The 22,324-nt window shown below is 38.0% G+C and overlaps 2 protein-coding genes across 4 annotated transcripts in view; one reads left to right on the top strand and one right to left on the bottom strand.

Moving 5' to 3' along the window:
* The window catches only part of LOC110113969, a 33,305-nt gene extending 17,050 nt beyond the window's left edge, over window positions 1–16,255 (top strand). For both annotated transcript variants that reach the window (XM_028692098.1, XM_020846695.2), the window contains exons 8-10: window positions 6,658–6,830; window positions 15,502–15,571; window positions 15,864–16,255. In XM_028692098.1, coding sequence (XP_028547931.1) covers window positions 6,658–6,830; window positions 15,502–15,571; window positions 15,864–16,012 — 392 coding nt within the window. In that variant the 3' untranslated portion in view covers window positions 16,013–16,255. The remainder of the gene's footprint in view (window positions 1–6,657; window positions 6,831–15,501; window positions 15,572–15,863) is intronic.
* A 691-nt stretch (window positions 16,256–16,946) lies between these two features.
* Window positions 16,947–21,171, bottom strand: LOC110113989 (pentatricopeptide repeat-containing protein At5g15280, mitochondrial). Of its 2 annotated transcripts, XM_028692087.1 has the most exons (2): window positions 18,373–21,171; window positions 17,909–18,071 (listed from the first exon to the last, which is right to left on the bottom strand). In XM_028692087.1, the coding sequence occupies exons 1-2, from the start codon at window positions 21,083–21,085 to the stop codon at window positions 18,046–18,048; spliced, it is 2,739 nt and encodes a 912-aa protein (XP_028547920.1). In that variant the 5' UTR covers window positions 21,086–21,171; the 3' UTR covers window positions 17,909–18,045. The 2 variants fall into 2 exon arrangements, with proteins under 2 accessions (XP_020702387.1, XP_028547920.1); XM_020846728.2 differs by having other exon boundaries at window positions 16,947–21,171.
* Between the last annotated feature and the right edge of the window lie 1,153 nt (window positions 21,172–22,324).

Below are 22,324 nucleotides of genomic sequence, written 5' to 3'. Positions count from 1 at the left end.
TGGCAATATGATCGGCAGACTGTGCACGACGGAGTCAACAACACGTATTCCTTCATTCAGGCGGGAGAACCGATTGTTCTACTTCCGTTAGCCACCTCCCAAGATGAAGGGCATGCCGATCAATTTTTCATTAGCAAGGCTGAATGTAATTTAGCCCTGCAAGAAGCTCACAGGTGTTACTTGGTAATCCTCAAAGAGGTGGGGGAAAATGTCTGTTCTCAACCAACTGAGGTTCAACCATTTCTATCAGAATTTCAAGACGTCTTTGCTGATGAATTGCCTTCGGGTTTGCCACCCCTCCGAGATATCCAACACGCAATGGACTTGATTCCGGGAGCTGCATTACCCAATCGACCTCCATACAGGCTCTGGCCTGAAGAACATGAAGAATTAAAACGACAAGTTGAAGGATTGCTGACCAAAGGTTTCATAAGACCAAGTGTCAGTCCATGTGCGGTTCCTGCCTTACTCGTACCCAAGAAAGATGGAACTTACAGGATGTGTATAGATAGTCGGGCGGTGAATAAAATCACTATTCGTTATCGATTCCCTATTCCTCGGATCGATGACCTCTTTGATCAATTGCAAGGGGCAATTCTTTTTTCCAAAATAGACTTACGCAGTGGCTATCATCAAATTCGGATCCGAGAGGGGGACGAATCGAAGACAGCCTTTAAAGTCAGGGATGGTCTATTTGAATGGTTGGTAATGCCATTCGGCCTCTCCAACGCCCCGAATACTTTTATGCGGCTAATGAATCAGGTATTCCAACCTTTCTTGAGTAAATTTGTAATCATCTATTTCGATGATATCCTTGTTTACAGCAGCAACCTCCAAAGCCATTTGCAACACCTAAGGCAAGTGCTTGAGGTGTTAAGAGAACAAAGGTTGTTCGACAACCTTCCAAAATGTCAATTCTTGAGCAGTCGCACTAATTTCCTGGGGTTTATATTATTTGCATTTGGAATTGAAGTCGATCCAGAGAAAGTTGAAGCTATTGTGAGCTGGCCAACACCAACGTGCTTCATTGACGTAAGGAGATTCCATGGCTTGGCTTCCTTCTACGGGCGATTCATTAAGAATTTTAGTGCCATTACTGCTCCCCTCACAGAAGTACTGAAGGGAGATAAATTCGTCTGGACAACGACGGCTGACAGCAGTTTCGAACGCCTTAAGGAGCAAATGACAACAACGACTGTACTCCGACTCCCTGATTTCAGCAAATTGTTCCAAGTCGACTGTGATGCCTCTAATGTGGGGATTGGCGCAGTACTGAGTCAAGAAGATCAGCCTATCGCCTATTTCAGTGAGAAATTGAATGAAGCACGTCAAAAGTATTCGACTTACGACAAGGAATTTTATGCTATAGTTCGGGCTCTTCACCATTGGAGTCACTATCTCCTAAGCAAAGAGTTCGTTCTTTTTATCGATCATGCCGCTTTAAAATTCATTAGTAGCCAGAAGAAACTTCGTGGTCGGCACGCAACGTGGGCTGAATCTTTAGCTGCATTTCACTTCGTGTTGAAGCATAAATCGGGCAAGCAAAATCAAGTAGCGGATGCCTTAAGTAGGCGTCATATACTGGTCCAGGAAATGCAAGCTCAGCTTATAGGTTTCGACTCCATTCGAAAGTTTTATGCACAGGATCTGAATTTCAGTGAGACCTGGAAGAATTGTCAAGATTCTGCTCATCAGTTTTTTCACATACGAGACGGTTACTTGTTCTTCCATAACTGCCTTTGTGTACCTAGATGTTCTCTCAGGACTGTTCTGATCTCTGAATGTCACGATGGCGGATTGGCCGGCCATTTTGGGCGTGACAAGACTTTGTTCCTGCTCAAGGAAAAGTTCTATTGGCCTGCTATGGCCAAAGATGTAGGTAAATATGTGCAGGGTTGTAGAATTTGCCAGCAAGCAAAAACAATCGGAACAAATGCCGGATTATATTTGCCTTTATCTGTGCCTCAGGGACCCTGGGAGGATGTCGCCATGGATTTCGTGTTGGGATTGCCCCGGACACAAAGAAATAAAGATTCTATTATGGTGGTCGTAGACCGCTTCTCCAAGATGGTGCATTTTGTTGCTTGCAACAAGACGCTTGATGCCACCCACGTTGGCGATCTCTACTTTAGAGAGATAGTTCGGCTTCATGGAATTCCCAAAACCATAACCTCCGATCGGGACGTCAAGTTTTTAAGTCATTTCTGGAAGACTTTATGGGGAAAAATGGGAACTCGCCTACAATTTAGCTCCGTCGCACATTCTCAGACGGACGGCCAGATGGAAACTGTTAATCGGAGTTTGGGAAATCTCCTGCGCTGCTTTGTGGGAAAGAATCTTAAGCAATGGGATTTAATTCTAGCTCAAATTGAATTTGCATTCAACCGATCCCCAAACAATACTACTAGGCACAGTCCTTTTGAAATTGTGTATGGAAGCAATCCTTTGACCCCGCTGGATTTAGTTCCTATCCTCTCCCCTTCTTGTTATAGCTCTGAAGGTGAGCAAAGAAGTTTGGAAATAAAGAAATTGCATCAGCAAGTGCAGGCTGAGATTCACAAACAGAATTACAAATACCAAGCAAAAGCTAACAAGCATCGGAAGCTCGTCCAGTTCCAAGAAGGTGATCTCGTCTGGATTAGATTAAGGAAATAAAGATTTCCTCCAGGACCATTTGGGAAGTTGAAGCCAAAGGCCGACGGACCTTTTAGAGTCATTAAGAAGATAAATGACAATGCCTATCAAATTGATTTACCGGGTGATTAGAACATTTCAGCTGTGTTCAATGTGGCGGACTTAACCCCTCATATTGAACTTGAGTCCTCTCCCACCCCGGAAGAATGACGCCGGAGCGTCTACTTGCGGCATTTAGAAATGCCTGTGTAGCTCTGTTTGTGTGCCGGCAATATAGCCTGGCCATTAGTTATGTTTTTTGTTTTCTCTTATGTGTATAAATAGTTTCTCCTTATAAGAGTGGAGGGAGTTTTTTTGGATTTTTGATTCGTGAAGGGAAATTCTCCTTCCGTAATAAGAGCTCTGTTCTTTTTCTATTTCTCTGTTTTCTCTCTGTATCATGACGAGACTGTGCAGGTGGTGAAGAACAAGAGATCTAGCATTGACGTGAGCGTGAACCTTCAAAGCAAAGAGGTGGTGGCTGGAACTAACGCCTCCTCCCGAAGTTCTTTTCTCCAGTGTGTGTTCTTGTTTAGTGGCGACGCCGGTCTCAAAATGTCCCCAAATACCCGCATGAGCCCGGGCAAACATGTTATTGGTACACACGTGACGCCTAGGGATGCTGCGCGGGTTGACAAGTGAATTCAAGTTCGAACCTAATCCTTCTATACAGATCAATAGAAGTCGACAAGGCTCGAACCTTCAAACGAATACATGGTTGTGGGGACCGATGTATTTGTTTCAATACATTCATATTAGGCCTTCAAGGCCTACAATCAAGAAAATTCACAAATAAAGGCATAAAGCCTACAAAACCCAATCCTCTGTTGACAGCCAGACAGAGTCGACAAGGTTCAATCTAGAAAATGGAAATGACCCCTAACACCCCGATGATGGCTGTGTTGAATGTTTATCTCAACCGGAGGGGTCCATTCAGAATGTTTATCTCAACCGGGGGGGTGTCCATTCAAATCCCAAAACTCCAAAAATGCTCTCCAAGTTCCACCCAAAAATCCAAAACTCCACAAATCCCAAATTACAAGATATTTAAATCTGAAATAAATCCATCAATCACTCAACGCAAAACCCATCCACCCTCCGCAACAGTTTGCCGATGTGGAAAAATTCAAAATATACTTCTGCTCACAAAGAGTCAAATACCTAGTCGAAAATATCACCAGGATCCATTCTCAAACAGTCTCCTTCCAGTAAGGACGTGGTACGTGTCCTCTGACCGGTGGTTAGCCACCAAATGGCACCGCAGGATAAACGGTTATGACGACCCGGGGCCCTTTGAACCGAGTGGTTTTGCCGCCAAATGGCACCACAGATAGTGGTTATGGCCAGAGCCAATACGCTCCTTAGTGGCATCAAATCCTTGAGATATGAATCAATATGATATAATTGAACTAGGTAGCACAAGAGCCTTTCTGTCAGCTAAGGTTTGGATTCATAATTTTTGTCCTCTTAGACAAACATTCACTCTCATAGGTCTACAAGGTCCTTGGACGAAGCACGCCATGGCTGCGACAGGATCGCTTCTATCAGAGTTGGGGTCGACTATCTCCTCTGACTAATAGACAGCGGACGACGATGGCCCGGTGACGACGGAGACCAATGAATCTTGATTCGGGTCTTCATTCATTCCCCACCACCGCTTTAACGTGCAAGTGGTGCAATTTCCATTTTCGATATCCAACTATCCAATCCAAACATTTGCTTAGTACTATAGCAGATACACGTTATTTAATAGCGTATCTGATTGACCTGACTAGCTTAATCGAAAGTTCTCTCTCATGATTGAGAGGGGTAATTAACTATAGGGGCTTGCGTTCTATAGGAAACCAAACTCGATCATAAAGTCCTCCACAAATGACGGGGCGAATCTTTCGTGGGTAATGTTTATCACAAACCACATGCCTTCCAAAATTTTACCTCCGAAACGTTATGCAGTTAAAACTCCCCCTCGCGAAGACGAAAGAGAAGCGCTAGCGGGGAGGCGGGGCCGAATTTGAGACCCACAGTAATATATATTATATATATTATATAATATTATATAGTATATATATATATATATATATATATATATATATATATGTTAGCCAAACATAGAGATTAAAGTAGTAAGGATTTAGTTCAAGTGAAGTATATTAAGGGTGAAGATCAAAACGTGCTTTTATTAGAAGAGGACATTCAACAAAAGTGGATGAGTTATTTTTATAAACTCTTCAATGAAGATTATGACAATGCGATTAACTTTAGTGATCTTAGCACTCTAAATGAAAATAAAGATTTTTGTTTTTATCTGTGTATTAGCAAAATCGAAGTTAGAAAAACTTTAGAAAAAATGAAGTGTGGAAAAGCTGTTGGACCTAATGATTTTCCAATAGAGGTGTGGAAATTATTAGGAGATGAAGTAATTTTCTAGCTTATTAAACTTTTTTATGTTATTTTAAAGACTAAAAAGATACCATATGAGTGGAGATTGAGTGTGTTAATTCCTATTTTTAAGAATAAAGGTGATGCACAAGATTGTGCGAATTATAAAGGAATTAAGTTAATATGTCATACTTTAAAACTACAGGAGAGAATTATGTAGCATAGGTTACGGCGTGAAACTAATGTTTCTTAAAATCAATTTGGATTCATGCCGAGTAGGTTTACTTTGGAAGCTATACATTTATTGAAAGGTTTGATGGAGAAGTATTTAGAGAATAAGGAGGATCTACATATTATATTTATTGATTTAGAGAAAGCATATGATAAAGTTCCAAGAGAAGTGCCTATGGAGGGTTTTAGAAAAGAAAGGGGTTAATAATGCTTATATTCAAGTCATTAAGGATATGTATGCAAGAGCTGTTACTTGTGTTCAGGCACAACGTGGTTTGACCAAGTATTTTTCTATTTTAGTTGGATTACATCAAAGATAAGTTTTAAGCCCATATTTTTTTGCTTTAGTCATGGTTGTTCTCACTAGACATTTGCAAGAAGTTGTACCTTGGTGTATGCTTTTTGCTGATGATATTCTTCTCGTTGATAAAATTAGAGAGGGAGTTGAAGGTAAACATGAATTATGGAGGTCAACCTTAGAGTCTAAAGATTTTTGTTTGAGTATATCTAAAATTGAATATATAGAGTATAATTTTAGTAATAATAGTTCTTATGGGGGGATTGTGACTTTGGGTGATCAAGTCATTAATAAGAGTACACGTTTTAGATATCTTAGGTCTATTGTTTAGAGTGGTGGTGAAATAGATGGGGATATTATTAATATAATTTAAGTTGGATGGTTGAAGTGGAGGAATGCATCGGGCTTGTTGTATGATAGGAAAGCCCCCCTCAAACTTAAGGTAAAATTTTATAGGATGGTAGTTAGACTTGCAATGCTTTATGGTGCAGAATGTTGGCCATTAAAAGAGAAGCATAATGTTAAGTGTTGCAGAGATGAGGATACTTAGGTGAATGAGTGGTTGTACTCTTAGAGACATGATACGAAATGAGCATATACGTGAAAAGTTTGGAGTAGCTCCAGTGGAAGATAAGATTAGAGAGAGTCGCCTTAGATGGTTCGGTTGCATAAGACGGCGGCCTTTCAATGGCCCTGTTAGATAAGTAGATGTTTAAGATTTGACTTATGGTTATAAAATATTAGAAATAATATTTCTTTATTAGATTTAAATGAGAATTTAACTTTTGACCGGGCACAACGGAGAAAAAGGATTCATGTAGCCAACCCCACATAGTGGGATAAAGGCTTAACGTTGTTGTTGTTGTTGTTGTATTCCTTTTTCAACAAAACAAACCGCTTCTTAATCAACGATGAAGCCGGAATATAGTTGAGTGGAGTCGTTATACACTATAAACGCCTAAGTTTATATCTAATAATTAAATAATAAACCTTTCCTGCCTCTATCAGCAATTGAATTTCTATATCATGGAATCAGATTTTGCAGAGATGTGATAGTCAATTGATTATTTTGTCAGGAAAAGATTCCTCAGAATCAAAAGTTGAGTTCATGTTGAAAACTTGTGAATTAATCTGCCCAAACGAAATGAAAAATGATGCAAATTTTTCCACTGAAGCTCAATGCCAATCACAGACAGTCGGCAGAAAGAAATTGTGCGAGGCAGTTCTTCGTTTACAAAGTCCTTGTCAGGCAAGTATATGGTCAAAACATATCAAATTTCTATATTACAGTTTTTTACATGCAATGAAATTTTTAAGTCCAAGCTTCCCATGAATTAGGAGCACATAAAACAAAGCTACAAATGACAATTATTTTATTATTGAATCCAAATCTATTATATTCTTAGCATTTTGATACATTAAGCATTAATTGCATCCACTTCATCTTTGCAAGAATCACTTAGTTATTGAAGACTGCTCAATACTACTTATTCCTTTGGTGTTTCAAATATTTAGAGGACATGGCTAGTGCACAAGGCACCTAATTGAAGGTATGTTGTAAGAAGTCTTACCCCTATTTTAATAGAAAGGTTATTTCTATAATTTGAATTTCAGATCTCCAAATCATAAGTTAAATTGATTCATGAGGCTCTAGTAGCAATAAAAAACCATGCATGCATATGTCTTATAAACGAACCCCCTATTATCTTCTCAAGGAATTGATTTATCCATGTTGTCACTTATATTGACTTTTTTTTTTAAATGGGCTGAAGTGGTTTCCTAAAGGAAGTTAAGGTAGGCAATGTTTTGAAGATATTTCGAGATCACATTATCTGTCAATTTAGAGTTCTGCATTGAATCATGTCTAACAATGATACGAACTTTAAAAGTGTTAAAATATATCAATTTATTCAACTTACAACTATATTGGTTGGGGAGGAATGCCTCTGGTAAACCAAGGCCAGTCTAAGGACTGGTCTAACAATACTCCCCATCCAAATATCCATCTTGTCCTCAAGGTGTAAGGATGGAAACTTATGCTTCACTCTCTCATATGGCTCCCATGTGGCATCATAGTCAGGTAGGTTCTTCCACTTTATCAGCACTTCCTTAAGCCCACCTATTAGACCAGTCTAGCCGGTCCACATGGGACTAGCTTTGGCGGAAAGAGGCGGAAGTGTCCGCCTCTCCTGTACAAGTTGCACAAGCCGCAAGGGTTAGAGAGCTGTTTTGGAAGGATTTTTGAGGGATTTGGGAGGAAAATTTGAATGTAGGGATGTTTAGATATTTCCTTTTGAATTGTATGCATTAAATAAGTTATTTTTCTAGGGTTGTGGCATCTTGAATTTGGCTGAAATTTGAGATCTCATTTAGGTTTATTTTGGGCTCTAGCTGTGTCTAGAGATTTGGGAGAGAAAGATCTTCCTCTCGAATAGAGGTTCAATTGTATCTTGTTATTTTCTTCCATTTTATTTGATTCTTGTAATAAAATTATTATTTTTTTCCTTTGGAGTTTGGAAGAGTTTCTCATTGTTTTTTCCGAAATTGATTGGATTTAATTGAAATTTTCAAGTGTTTCCTATCAAATTGGTATCAGAGCAATTTCCTGGGCTGAATTTGAAGTCTTCCTCGCTGAATTTTGCTATTTTTCGTATCCAATTGTGTTGTTTTTGTTGATTGGAGGCCAGAATTTGCGTCAAGTTTGCGGCTCTTGCTATTGGAGCCTAAATCCAAGTTCTCATGACAGGAAGAAAGATAGAAGTGTTGGAAGGGGAGATCGGACAATTGAAACTGAAATTTCAGATCTTCACTCTCAACTTTCAGATGTTAATAGTCAATTTCAGCCATCCACGAGGAGATGGATGAAAATTTTTCCACCCTAGGGGAGATGTTGAAGAAGTTTCTCGTGGACCAATCCAAAACAATGTCGTCAGAGGTGAGGGAAGCCTCGACAAACCAGGAAGTGGAGAAAACTCTAATCCAATAAGGAAAAGAGGAGGTCAGGAGGTGGAGATTCAAAAGGGAAAATAGAGAATACCTCCTCTAGAGCCTGTTCCTATGGAGGAGTCGAGTAGAGGGTATTTGGAGAAGCGTGAGGAGGTGGAGCATGAGCCAAGGGGTGCCGAATTTGAGAGGAGAGGGGCAAAATTTGAAAGAGAAAGGGGTGATTATAACCGAAGGGGGGGGGGGTGGAATTGACAAGAGAGGGCCTTGTTATGATCCAAGGGGTGCTGAATTTGAAAGAAGACCATGTGAATTTGATGAAAGGCTTGGATATGAGTGTAAAAGGGATGATTGAGACGTTTGGGGGGAACCACCCACTTGGGGAAGGGGAGATTATGGAGGGAACATAATCAACAGAGGCGATCTGAGTGTGAGGAAATTGAAGATGTCAATCTTGAGGGGGAGGATGTGCATGGGTGAATCTATAAGATAGAAAGATATTTCACCATCAATAGGTTGACAGAGGAGGAGAGAATGACGTCAACAGGCCTATGTTTGGAAGGAAAGGCATTGTCTTGGTACGAGTGAAGGACATGTGATGACTTCGTGAGAGTTTAAGGATTGTTTGATAAAACATTTTCGAACTAGTAGGGAAGGAGACTTCTACGAGCAGTTCTTCTCCTTGACACAAGATGGTTCAGTGATGGAGTACTGAGAGAGATTCGAGTACCTTGCTAGCCGATTGGACCGCCTTCCTGAGACAGTGCTAGAGGGAAATTTCATGAAGGGACTGACACCAGAAATTCAGGCAGCGTTAGAATAATGAGGCCTTGTAACTTGGGAGAGGTTATGAAGCTAGCTCAATTGGTGGAGGATCAGAGGCACTTGGAGAGAGAGATGAGAGGCAGCAGTTTAGGAGGTTCGAACAGGAGGACCACCACCTTTCTGGCACCCGAGTCGACATCGGGTACTTTTCGGGAGACCCGAAGGAGAAGACTATAGAAGTAAGACCTAAGAACAATTTCAAGAAGCTCACATAAACGAAATTACAAGAGAAAATGACGAAGGAGCTCTGTTTCAGATATGACAAGAGGTATACGCTGAGGCACATGTGTAAGGACCGGACTTTTCAGGTTCTTACTGTTGATAAAGAGGAATAGAGGAGGGTATCGTCTTTCCATCTGGCAGATAAGGTGGGTCTTTGGGAGGGGGGGGGTGTATTGTTAGACCGGTCCATCCAGTCCACATGGGACCAGCTTTGGCGGAAAGAGGCGAAAGTGTCTGCCTCTCCTGTTTGAGCTGCAAGGGTTAGAGAGCTGTTTTGGAAGGATTTTTGAGGGATTTGGGAGGGAAATTTGAATGTAGGAACTATTTAGAGATTTGTTTTTGAATTGTATGCATTGAATAGTTTGTTTTCCTAGGGTTAGGGCATCTTGAATTTGGTTGAAATTTGAGATCTCATTTAGGTTTCTTTTGGGCTCTAGCAGCGTCTAGAGATTTGGGAGAGAGATCCTCCTCTCGAATAGAGGATCAATTGTATCTTGTTATTTTCTTTCGTTCTATTTGATTCTTGGAATAAAAGTACTATTTTTTTTCTTTGATGTTTTTAAGAGTTTCTCTCTGTTTTTTCAAAATTGATAGTATTTACTTGAAATCTTCAAGTGCTTCCTATCACCACTCTCTCCTTGTCATACCTCTTTCAGTTCCAGCGATTGCAACATCACCTCCAGATCTTCTGTCAGTGTCCCTAGTAACTTTGAACTAGTTGCATGATTCCCAATAGCTCTCCTCATTTGTGATACGTGGAACATCCGGTGTGTAGTAGCGGTCAGGGGTAACCTTAATCGATAAGCTACTGCTCCAATCCTCTCTATTATCTCATAAGGGCCAAAGTACTTCGTGGTCAGCTTTTCATTCCTCCTGTGAGCTACCGTCTTTTTTCTATAGGGGCATTGCTTCAAGTATACCCTATCTCCTATCTCAAATTGGATGTCCTTCCTACGCCATCTGTCTGCTTCTTCATAATATGCTGAGCCCTTAACAATTGCCTTTTCAACTCATCTAACACCTGGTCCCTCTCCTCCAAGTATTGCTCTATTGAGAAAACTGTTATGTTATTCTACCCAAAGTGTACCAAGTGAGGTGGTTCTCTTTTGTACAACACTTTAAAAGGGGTCATTTAGAAAGTTGAATGATACAAAGTGTTGTACCAGTATTTTGTCATGCCAGCCACTTGGCCCATTACCTAGGTGTCTCAGGAGCAAAAACATCTTATGTATGTCTCCAAGCTTTTGTTCACCTCTTCTGTTTGTCTGTTTTTCTATGAGTGGTAGGTGGTGCTCCTCTTCAGCTCCCTTCAAAAATGAATGAGGAACACCTTATCTCTATCATATACTATAGACTTTGGTATCCCATATAATATGACCACCTCTCTGATGAATGTTTTCGCTACTGTCACTGTCATGTAAGGGCATCGTAGGGGAATGAAATAAGTGTACTTGCTCAATTTGTCAACAACCACCAAAATCATTAAATCCCTCAGATCGGGGTAAAGCCATGTATAAAGTCCATGGTGACCTCCTCCCACACCCCGCTTAGTAGAGCTAGGGGTTGAAGTAACCACCCAAGAGCCATGACCATATATTTGTTCTTTTGGACCTCATATCTAGCCACCATATCTTCCACATCCTTGTGCATCCCCTTCCAATACAACTCTACTATCAATCTCCTGTATGTCTTATGTACACCATAATGACCCCCCAACTGCGCTCCCAAGGAACTCCTGTAGCAGTTATGGGATATGGAAAGAGGTCCGAGGCATCACAAACCTTGCCTGATACAGCAATCTCTCCTCTAGAGAATAGTAAGGGAGACTATTCTCATCTCTAAGTAGCTTTGCCTTCTCATCTCTTCATCCCGCACACTCTCCTCTTTAATAACCCCTCAATCCAACATTAGTGGTAACGACATAGTTAACTCATGGAGCTTTCCCATTATCTGGACAAGGCATCAATCGCCCTGTTCTCCAATCTTGGCTATAGTGGATTTCAAAGTCATAGCTTAACAGCTTTGACTACCACCTCTGATGTTCCTGAGCATTAATATGGTTGCTGGGCCCCACCCCTAAAGGGGGCGTCATTGGTTGTTCCACCTTTGGTAAATAAAGGCTGGTCCAGGATGGACCGATTGGACTGGTCTAACACAAAGCAAAAAGGAAGAGAAGATCTACAAGAAGAACAAGGAAAATCTTAAGAACCTTTCATAAGTTGTAGAGAAGGATTCAAAGGTTGGCAAGTCTACTTCTTATTTTTAGTTTTTGTTGGCTACTATTAGTTATTGAGGGTGAGTCTAGAGCTATGATTAAGTTGTTTCTAATATAATATGGATGCCCATACTCCTAGGTTTGATTTATAGAAGTAGACTCTGCAAATATTAGAGCAAGATTGTATACATTAACCATTTTCATACCCTACATTATCAAGAGCTTCATGCACTAAATATATCATACTTTCAGTTATCATATCTCTTGTAAGAACCGGCTGGTACAGTTCAACCGAACTAGACCTTACGTTGAAGCAGGTGAGCGGAACTGAGAAGCAGCGGATCGAGTGGGTGAAGTCTAGCAAGCGAAGCGAGCGAGCCGAACGGGTGTGGGAGCTACAGACGAGATCAGATTGTGTAGATAAGTGAAGAAATGCATGCGGGAGTGAAAAATAGCGACTCATGCAAGATAATTTAGTTTCGCTTCATTCAATTTGACAAATGAACGAAAGAAACTGAGAAGGCAGCATTCAAGAGGAAGGAGAAGGAAATAGAGAAAAATAGGAAGGGAGATTGAGAGAATGACAACACAAGCAAGGAAAAAGGATTGGACGAGCAACGAGCAACGGGTTGCTTAGAAAGGTAAGAAATTTTATTTTAATATTTATAAAATTAAATTGTAAATTAAAAGAATTAATTTAGAAAGAAAAATAATACTAACAATAATAAAATCTTAATTAATAAATTATTTATTTGAAGTTATTGAATTATTAATTTTTAGATATTATTAAGGAAGTTTAATCTAAAATTTATATTTTGATATAATTTAGAAAATATTAAAATTGAAAATTTTATTAGTTAATTATAATGTATATATATGAGAGAGAGAGAGAGAGAGTGAATATTTAAAAATTTAATTCTAATTAGTGAATTAACTAATTAATTAGAGAGTAAGAGCAATTATTAATTCAAATTTTAACGGCAAGATATTTATATAGGTGTTAACCTAGCAACAAATTAAGGTGGATTGTCCGGGCATCAGATTTTGAGATGAGTGCTCAATGCTCATGCTCCTATATTATAATAATAATGTTGATTTCATTGAATTAATTGATATTGGTTAGTCGAATGATTATTGTAAGATGTTAACATTTCTTCTTTGTGAATGGTCATATTGAATTGATTAATAGTTAGCATGATTATTCATCATGTGCACAATAAAAAGTTTTGAATGATAAATGAATGAAATGAATATATAGAAATGATTGTATGTGCATGTTGAATGATGAAGCACACCCTCTTATGATATTGGCTGAGGATATAATATACCCATGAATGTAAAGGAAAAAGATTATGAAAAAGAAAAACGAATTGAAAAATGAGTACCTTCATTTGTATTATTTTTAGACAGTGGCTCATGCGACAATTATATTATTTATAAAAAGAGGATAAAGATATAAATAAAATATGATATATACATAACTTTAAAAGTTTTAAAGTGAAATGATTAAATAGAATTACTTTATGTATTGAAATGATCATGCATATTATTCCAAATGTCTTGGGTTATTGTAATTTAAAAGCATGATTTATTGATTTAGTTTTTTATGACTCACTCCTAAATTGATAAATGGACATGTATTATTTGAAGCTTAAAATGAGTACAAGAGAAGATAATGTCTATCGTAGGCGCGACGCACTAGAAGAAAGATATTTATAATATTTAACTTTGTTTTAATTTTTGAGGATTTAGTGGCTCTTTTAATTTATTAGTGATAGATTTAACAAAATCAACCGTTCGACAGTCTGTTACCGTCTCGTTAATTCAATCATTCGAACCAGGTCGTGATATCTCTAAGTGCACACAACTCCCCTCTCATATTTGTTATTATCCGTCTTTAACACACTATAGCCTTACACCCTTGGTTGAGCCTTTACAAGTATATTTATCTTTGATTATTTGCATGCAGGGGTACATAAGTTATATTATAAACACCTCAAAAGAGAATTACTCGATGATAACTTTGTTGTTCCAATATTCAAGACTAGATTCATAATTTTTTATGTTGGAGTAATAAAAATGCTTCCCCATTCTAAATTTAGTCGAGATTTTCCAAAAAAAGATCTTATCATGAATATGTGTTTTAACATGGTCAGAGCAGGTATACATTTTGTTTAAATTTTAAATTGGGTTAATGACAGCCATGTTAGTTGTGTTAGTGAACCATGTTTCCTTATATTGTCATATAGTTTGTTCATAGATTTCATTTAATGAATGAAGGATGAGTTATATTTCTATAAATGGTTGTTCAATTTTTGAGCTATTCATACATGGAGTTGACTGAAAATAAAGGACGCTCAGGAGTATGCATATAAAGTTTAGTTCAACCGTTCAGCCACCCTAACCATGTAGTTGGGAGCTTTAATTCTTGCCACTAAGGTTGTATGTTCGAGACTTGCATATATGAGTGAATGCATGAGTTTATGATTAAATTCGATCCAAGTTAAAAAAGGAAAAAAAAAAAAACTAAAATGTCTTACACAAATGCATACCCTTTCTATAATAAATATTTCTTGTCAAACAGTTGTCTAGTTTGGACATTAAATATAGACACAAAAAAATTTAATTTTATAGCTATTTTTTATCATCACTTTTTTTTCTTCTCGTTTTCTGTTTTATTAAGCAAAAATTAAGAAATAACTGAATTTCTGCAATACTGCCCTTTTGAAGGACTCATGGTTTCTTATCCTCTCAGGTTGTCTCGGTGTCTCCCAACAGTCCCTTTCATCTTCGCCATCAAATTGCGAATATGTGTAACATCATGAGTATTTCGTGGGGGAGCCTTTACGTCCTACTCTTAGTTACTTTTAGTCATCATATCTCCTATGCGCACACAACTCTCGCCTATCCTAGTTTTCATTATCTCCTTTAAATACACTACACCCGTTATGGATCCTGCCTGAGTCTAATACAAGTACATTTCTCTTTGATAATTTGCTTGCAAGGGTCCATCAGGTACGTCATAGCTCATGAGCTCCACATAAGAGACCTTCTGGACAATAGTCAAGCCTATATCATAATTTTTTATGTTAGTTAGAGCAATCAAAATGCTTTCATTCTAAATTAGTGGAGGTCTCAAAAGAAATGAAAAGAAAAGAAAAAAAAACTCGTTATAGTTTGGGATAATGAATATATGCGCTTTATAATGGAAAGATCAAGTATCTATTTTGTTTAAATTTTAGACTGCATTGGTGACAGGTTTGCTTAATTATATTGCCTTATAGTTTCTTTATTCTAATGAATTAAGTCTGATCTATACCTCCGTTAATGGTTCTTCTATGCTAGAGTTATTCATAGAATCCGAAGTTGACCCAAACTAAGGAAGCTCAAGGGCATTTATCTAAAATTTAGTTCGGTCATGCAGCCCACCTCAGCCATGTAGTTGAGAGCTTGGCTTATCACCAAGAGATTGCGGGTTTGAGGTTTATATATATGAGTGTATGCATGAGTTTGTAATTAAATTAAGTCAAAATTATTGGAAAAAAACTTCATTTTCTGCATCATAGATTTATCTGATTTGACTGTTAAATATATGCATGTAAAAAAACTGTAATTTACTATATACTTGTTTAGCATGTTTATTTTAACTTTATTTTCTAATTTCATTCAGAAAAAAAAAAAAAAAACTTTCTGAACTGTTCTCTTTATTGTACAGGAACTTGATGAGATATTTTGCACGAATAACTGGATATTACCAAAATATTGCGTGCTTCCCTCATCTGATGGTAAACTCATTTATTCCATCTGTTTTTTTTTTGGTTAGCTGTAATCCATATTCATGCATCTCTATTTTGTGGTAACATAAAGAGGTCATGCATGGAAAATCTAGCAATGTTTGGGATGATATTATTATTGTTTAGTAAAGATACTTTTTAGTATAAAATTTTTTTGAAAGCAGGAAACAAAGTAGTCTGAAGCTATCTCAAACGAAGCTTAAATCTAGCCTTGTTTCTTTGTTGCTATTATACAAGATTAATATCATAAAACTACATTAGCCATTCTGTGACAAATATCCAGGAAAATTCCAAGCTCTTGTGACAGTGCGAGGAATGGACTTTGAATGTGAGAGCCATAGTGACTGGAAGACGAGCCCTAAAAAAGCTCGTGAATCAGCAGCAACCAATATGTTGAACAAACTAAGGAGCATGGCAGCCCAAGCAAATTGATCATTGATGAAATTAAACGCTTTTGAATGCATTCTGTTTTGTGCATATTCGTAAATTTAGAACTGTGATATTCTGTAACTATAATAGACAGGCATTATGGCTGTTTATAAGAATTCAATAGCAATTTAATATGCCAAATGCGTCTAGTTTTTAGCCTTAGAGCTGACCAAGAGCCATTAACTGTATGTTGAATCTGTGCCATCTGAACACGAAGCAAGGTTTGCTAATTTGGTTTTGGCTCTACTATGGAAGTTTCAGTATTGATAGTTTTGATTATTTTGATTTTTCAGTAGCTTCGATTAAGGTTTAAGCTAGTTTGATTTTTACATTTTTAATGTTTTACAATATTATGTTCAAACTTTTTTGTTCTTTTTTTAAATTATAACATTAGGTGATATTGATTTAAAGATATTTTACATAATTTAATTGAGAATAGGTATATCCATGTCTATGACAAGATTAATGATTTGCTTGGTTTAAAATTATTATAAAATTGTTGTAAAGAAAATAAAATTTTTAAAAGCTCTTGTTGAGATTAAATTTTTTTTTTTTAACTAATCATATATTAGCAATTCTTGATATAAAAAATAAATTTTCATCATAAATTTTTTTAGAAAGTAATAAGAAAATAATAGCCAGATTATGGCTAAATATATAAAATAATAATAAACTTATTGTCCTAAATACATCATAAGTTGATTTTAATGTAGTCCTTTAAAATATTGATATGTATCTAAGTAGCCACCATGGTCCAAAAGCAGTCGATGCCAATCAATCTTGAGCGCAGCATTTAATGCTGTCGACATAACCACATTGAAATTTTGTCTCCAAACTTCTACCTGAGGTGGTCAACAAACTCTCTTTTTTCTCTCTCTCTCTCTGTTAGGAACTAAGCATACGAAAATTGCATCAATGTTTCCGTCCGTGATTAAAGTTCAATCAAGCTGATGTGCAAAGCCGCACAAAGATTGAATTATTGAAGAACCTTCTTTGCATATTAGGAGATAAAGTAAAGATTTGTCAATTTTAAGATGAGATTTGAGAAAGAAATACAAACCTCCTTTCTTTCTGCTGCAAATCAAGAATAAGGCATTCAACCATTTGCTGACACCAATGAGAATACAAGTTTCCCTCTGTTATTCCTGTCTTGAGGACTCCAATAGCTGCCTCAGATAATTTTTCTCTCATCTTTCCTTGAGGCAACTTTTCTTATCGGAGCCTCTCCCTTCTTCTGCTTCACCTGAACTACCTCTCTCTCTCCCCCATAAATATTTTCTTCTCTCTATCGTGCAAGCTCGCTGGATGCATTTGAGAGGCCACCAAGGGCTGTCATTATGAAACACCTCTTTGCTTCCTATTCTTTACTGGAAGGCCATCCCCATATAGCAGACTAGACAGAAAACCCTTGTAATTCTCCTTCACGGCAGCGCCACTTAACTTGCTTATAAGTGACCAATGAGTCTCAAAATTAGGGGAATATCCTGCTTTCTGCATTTCCTGCACAAGTTCTGAAGCCTTCTCCATATTGTTTTCAGCATAATAAGCTCTAATAACAGAATTGTACATTCTGCAAGCTGGAACTAGACCAAATTGAAGCATTAAACCTAATATCCTTCTACCATCATCACTTCGGCCACACTCAGTCAAGTAACATATCAGTGTAGCACTGAAAGCCTCACTTGGCACAAGGCCCTTCTGAAACATTTCTTCATAAAAATCAAGTGCCTCATCATAGGCTTTGTGGATACAGAATCCATGGATTACCGAAATGTAACTGGTTTGACTTGGAAGGCTACCCTTCTTCAACATTATATTCAACAGATGGGCTGCCTTCTTTACTTTCCCTCCAGCACTCAATTCTTTAATTAGAAGGTCATAGCAGACACGTTCAGCTATCAACTCTTGTTCCTCTATTCGGTCCAAAAGGATTAGTGCTTCAGAAAGCTGGCCAGAAGAAATCAGACTCATGGCTAGGCAATTTTGAATACAAGAACCAATCTTCCAGCCATTGTTTACCATCATATTACTCAGTTCTAGTGCTTTGTTAAGCTCCCCATGCCTGCAAAAATGGCAAATTATGATTCTAAAACTACGATTATTCGGTCTCATTCCATGGCCCATCATATCATAGAAGACCTCAACTGCTTTGGACACAATTCCAAACTTATAGTATCCATAAACAAGGAAATTACAAGTGTTAGTATCCCGAAGTAAATGTTTCTCCCGCATGTTATCTAACAAGGCATCAACAAGTGAATAATTTTTTGTCTGAAAGAGAGAAAAAATCAGAATGTTTTGAAATACTAAAGTTGAATTTGGGCCATTTTCAACTAGAAATAGTTTTTGAAGATTTAACGCACCATTTAACACTGAGTGAACACACAATCCACGAACAAGGCAGCGATAGCTAGAAATTGAAAGGTTAGCATGAGTTCTTAACATGATAGCCAAAATCTCAAGTGCCTTCTTCAGATTATTCTGCCGGCAGAATCCATGAACAAAGGCGTTTAAAATTTTATCATCAGGAAACATTCTATTTGCTAACATTTCTTGCAACTGAGAAGTTGCTTCCCTTAGATTTCCCTTCATGCAAAATTCATTCAGCATTACACCATAAACACAATTAGCATGACCTCCCCTTCTGCTCAGGGCCTGTTGCTTCAAAAATAGAGTTTCTTCAGTTCTACCAGAACTTATCAAAAAATGCAATAAGAATTGATATGATTTTTGGCATATAGTTTCTGTCAGATTCATAAGGAATGATTGGCCCAAAACTTCAATCCTCTTAAAAACTTCCTCGAGAAACACAGTTCCAATAACCGAAATTCCTCTAGAACTAAACTCTTTCAGAATTGCAGTGACAAATGATGGTACCAGATCATGAAATTTCTCTGTCACGCTATCAAAAAGCATGAACATATCTTCAACCATTCCTGAATTGCATAAACAACTCACAAGGATGTTGATGTCGTTGGAGCATGGTGAGTAGTTTATTCCCTTGAGTAATTCCAAATATTCCCGAAGTCGTCGAAGATTCTTCTCATTGTAGAAACCCAATATCACAGCATTGTAACTAGCATTATCGACCGGTAACTCTATTTTCAGCATCCTGTCCAGAACTGACCTTGCCCTGAGTGTCATGCCATTCTTGCTTAAAGACTGCACAACTAGATTAAGAGTATCGCCATCGAGCCGATCCCATAATTCTGGCTCCTCATCAAGAAAACTGATGGCTTCTTTCAAATGAGAAGAGGATTTACACATCACTTTCAAGAACTGAGAACAAGTCTCAGGAAAAAGATCATGCCCCCATTGAACAACTTCATTTTTCACCCTAAGTGCTTTTTCTAGATTTCCCTGTTGGCATTCCTCATATAATATAGAACCAAAATCTGGACTCATGGCATCCTCTAGAATCTTATCAAGAATCTTTTCAAATTCACAATTCTCAGTTTCTAAATAAAGCCCATTGCCAAGGATATCAAAGTATTCAGCTTTTGGAACTCTAGCATCATTATCCCTCTTAACCTTCAAACCTAGATAATCAATGCCCAGAATCTTAAAGGCCTTAGAAAGATGATCCTCCTCCCCTTGAGGTAAGGAAATAACACCAGAATTTTCCACCTCAGTGAGTAAATTCTTTATCTCAATAAACTTTCTATACTTGCAATACCCAGCCAGCAAGATTTTCAAAGTAGATAGATCCAGCAAGATCTCTCTCTCAACCATCTCCTCAAAAATATCTTTTGCAGCCTTACACATTCCCTCCTTCAAAACCCCACCAATAATTGCATTATAAGTGTACACATTCAATTTTATCCTATGAGAAAAACTTTCAGATAAGTAAATGAAAGCATCTCTCAGCTTTCTTTCTTTACAGCTCCGAACAATAAGAATTCCAAAGGTAATATGGTCTATCTGAGCACGTAAAGCCTTCAACTCTTGAGTAAAGAACCAAGCATAATCACTACCAAGCTTTCTGCAGATAGAAGAAATTACTTTGTTAACTACAGAAGATGAAGGTATGTGTGCCCATTCTTTCATAAAATTTAAGACATCTTCATAGTCCTTTTTACAGCAGTATCCTAGAACAACTGCATCAAGTGTACCAGGGTTTGCTTTAAAACCAGCAGTCCTTGCTTGCCTTAGGATTTTTACAGCTTCAAAAGTCTTCCCATCCTTGCATAAAGATCCCACAACATAATCAAGCAGCCGGCCTTCAGCCCATAACCCAAATTCAGACTCCATCATGTCCATATAGACTCTTATTGCCAATTCAGAATTATCCTCCTCAACTAATAGATTCAATAGAGCTTGGTAACATGAACATGAGAGTTCCAACCCTTGATTCACTGCCTTATTATACAAAGCAACAGCATTTTGTAATAGGAAATTCTCAGCATAACCTTGGATAATATTACTAAACATCTCACTTGTATTGGAAAAGATGCCACTGGGGTTTGAAGATAAAACCAAAGACTCGGCATCGGCAAACATCTGAGATCGGATAAGCATGGAGATCATTATCTCATACGACCTTGGCAGATGATGAAAGTTCCTGCTTTGTCTAGGAGCCCAATTGAACAACGTCCATAGGAATTCCACCATAAAAATCGAATCTTTGCCTGCTTCGAAGCTCATTGACAACTCCAGGAAATCTCCAGGACTCAATGTGGAAACACGCCAGAAACGACGGATGATCTCGGGGCAAAGGTTTCCATATTTCTTCAGTATTTCAGGCAAAGAAGAATAATTATCCAACCAGGCATCTGCTTTGTTCTTCGAAAAGAGGGAGCATCTGGAAATAACAGCTCTCCCAATACCAAAACCTCTTCCGGGTAGAAAATTTGCCTGGTTAGTGGAAAAGGGTCTTCTATTCAGGAAGAGATGAAGCTTGCACGTTGCAATTCCGGATGTGGAGAATGTGTTTGACGAAACTACTGGACGGAGAATGGGAGAGGAACTGACCAGCAGCAGCTCTAAGACAGCGCCCAAGCAGCCAAATTTGGGACCAAGAGAAGCAGCAGGGGTTTCTAAAGACGGATAGGAAAGAGGAAATAGCTTCTTGCTCATAGCCTTATCTCATGTGTGCTATGCTACCATGGAAGCTCAGACGGAGAAAACTCGCAGGTTGTGGAAAATGTGGATATTGATGCGAGGGAAATTAGAACATTTTAGGGCCCGGTAAGGTAAAATTGTGTTATATATTCTGAATTTGATAATACTTTGGGGACAGGGGTGTCAATTTTGGGTCGATGGGTCGGATTCGGGTCAAATCTTAGTTGATCTGGATCTAAACAGGTCAACTTGAACTCAACCCATTTTAGCAAAAGGGTCAGATATTTCAACCCGGACCCAACCCGTGCGGGTTATCGGGTTGATCTGACCCGATCCGCGAACCCATTTGGATTAGAAACGGGCGTGACTGGTTGAGTCGTGAGGGCTGTCACATTGCATGTACGTCCGAATGTGGCGAGACACGGAGGCAGGCGAGCACTCGGCAACAAGAGGAGGCGAGCAAGGTAGCGAAGAGCAGACTACGGTCTGCGGGTGGGGCTTACATCTGGCACTAGGAAGCGGATGCCTGGCTTGACCTTGAAGGCTCAACATGACGGCTGACAAGATCCTAACATGATGACTGGCATTCAGTTTGAGTCGATGCGAACAGCTAGCCTAAGTGACTGCAAACTCTCATCATCAATTTTTAATATTAGATGATTTAATTAACCATAAGTAAAAGAAGCTAAGCTCTTAAATATTGAGGTGCCTTTTGGTGTGATGGTTGAAATTTCATTAAAAAATTTTGCAATTAAGCGTGCTCATCCCGGAAAAATTTCATGATGAATGACATACTTGGAAGTTACACCAACAGAACAAAATTGTGAGGCTCTTAGGCTAAAGCGGACAATATCTCGATAGTTAAGAATTTGGGCTGTTACATGTATAATATTATATAGCATTGAAAGATAGATTATGTGGTTCTCATGCATTGATAATTGGTTTATTTTTTGAACTTTTGAAAATCTATAGCTATTATAATTACTTGTTGATTAGCAATTATGCTAACACCCTATTAAGCTGTAAGTTCAGATGAAGAAATATAGATATAAGAATATATTTTTATATTGAATTATTAAATGAAATTATATGAGTAAGCTTGCTGTTGTAGAATATGAGTGTTTGAAAACATTATATATTAAACAAATATTCAATGGCATATTCAATACATGATGATGAAATATTTTCTCTATAATACCGCCATCAAATTGTTGTTTGTGTGGAGAACACCAAATTTTCATGAGAAAAGAACTA

Source organism: Dendrobium catenatum, unplaced genomic scaffold (genome assembly GCF_001605985.2).
Source record: "Dendrobium catenatum unplaced genomic scaffold, ASM160598v2 original_scaffold_117933, whole genome shotgun sequence".
Taxonomy (NCBI): domain Eukaryota; kingdom Viridiplantae; phylum Streptophyta; class Magnoliopsida; order Asparagales; family Orchidaceae; genus Dendrobium; species Dendrobium catenatum.
This window is presented reverse-complemented; position numbering and strand designations above follow the sequence as displayed.

Coding starts and splice junctions, on each gene's coding strand:
- LOC110113989 (XM_020846728.2), bottom strand. CDS start 21,085: ATGAGCAAGAAGCTATTTCCTCTTTCCTATCCGTCTTTAGAAACCCCT.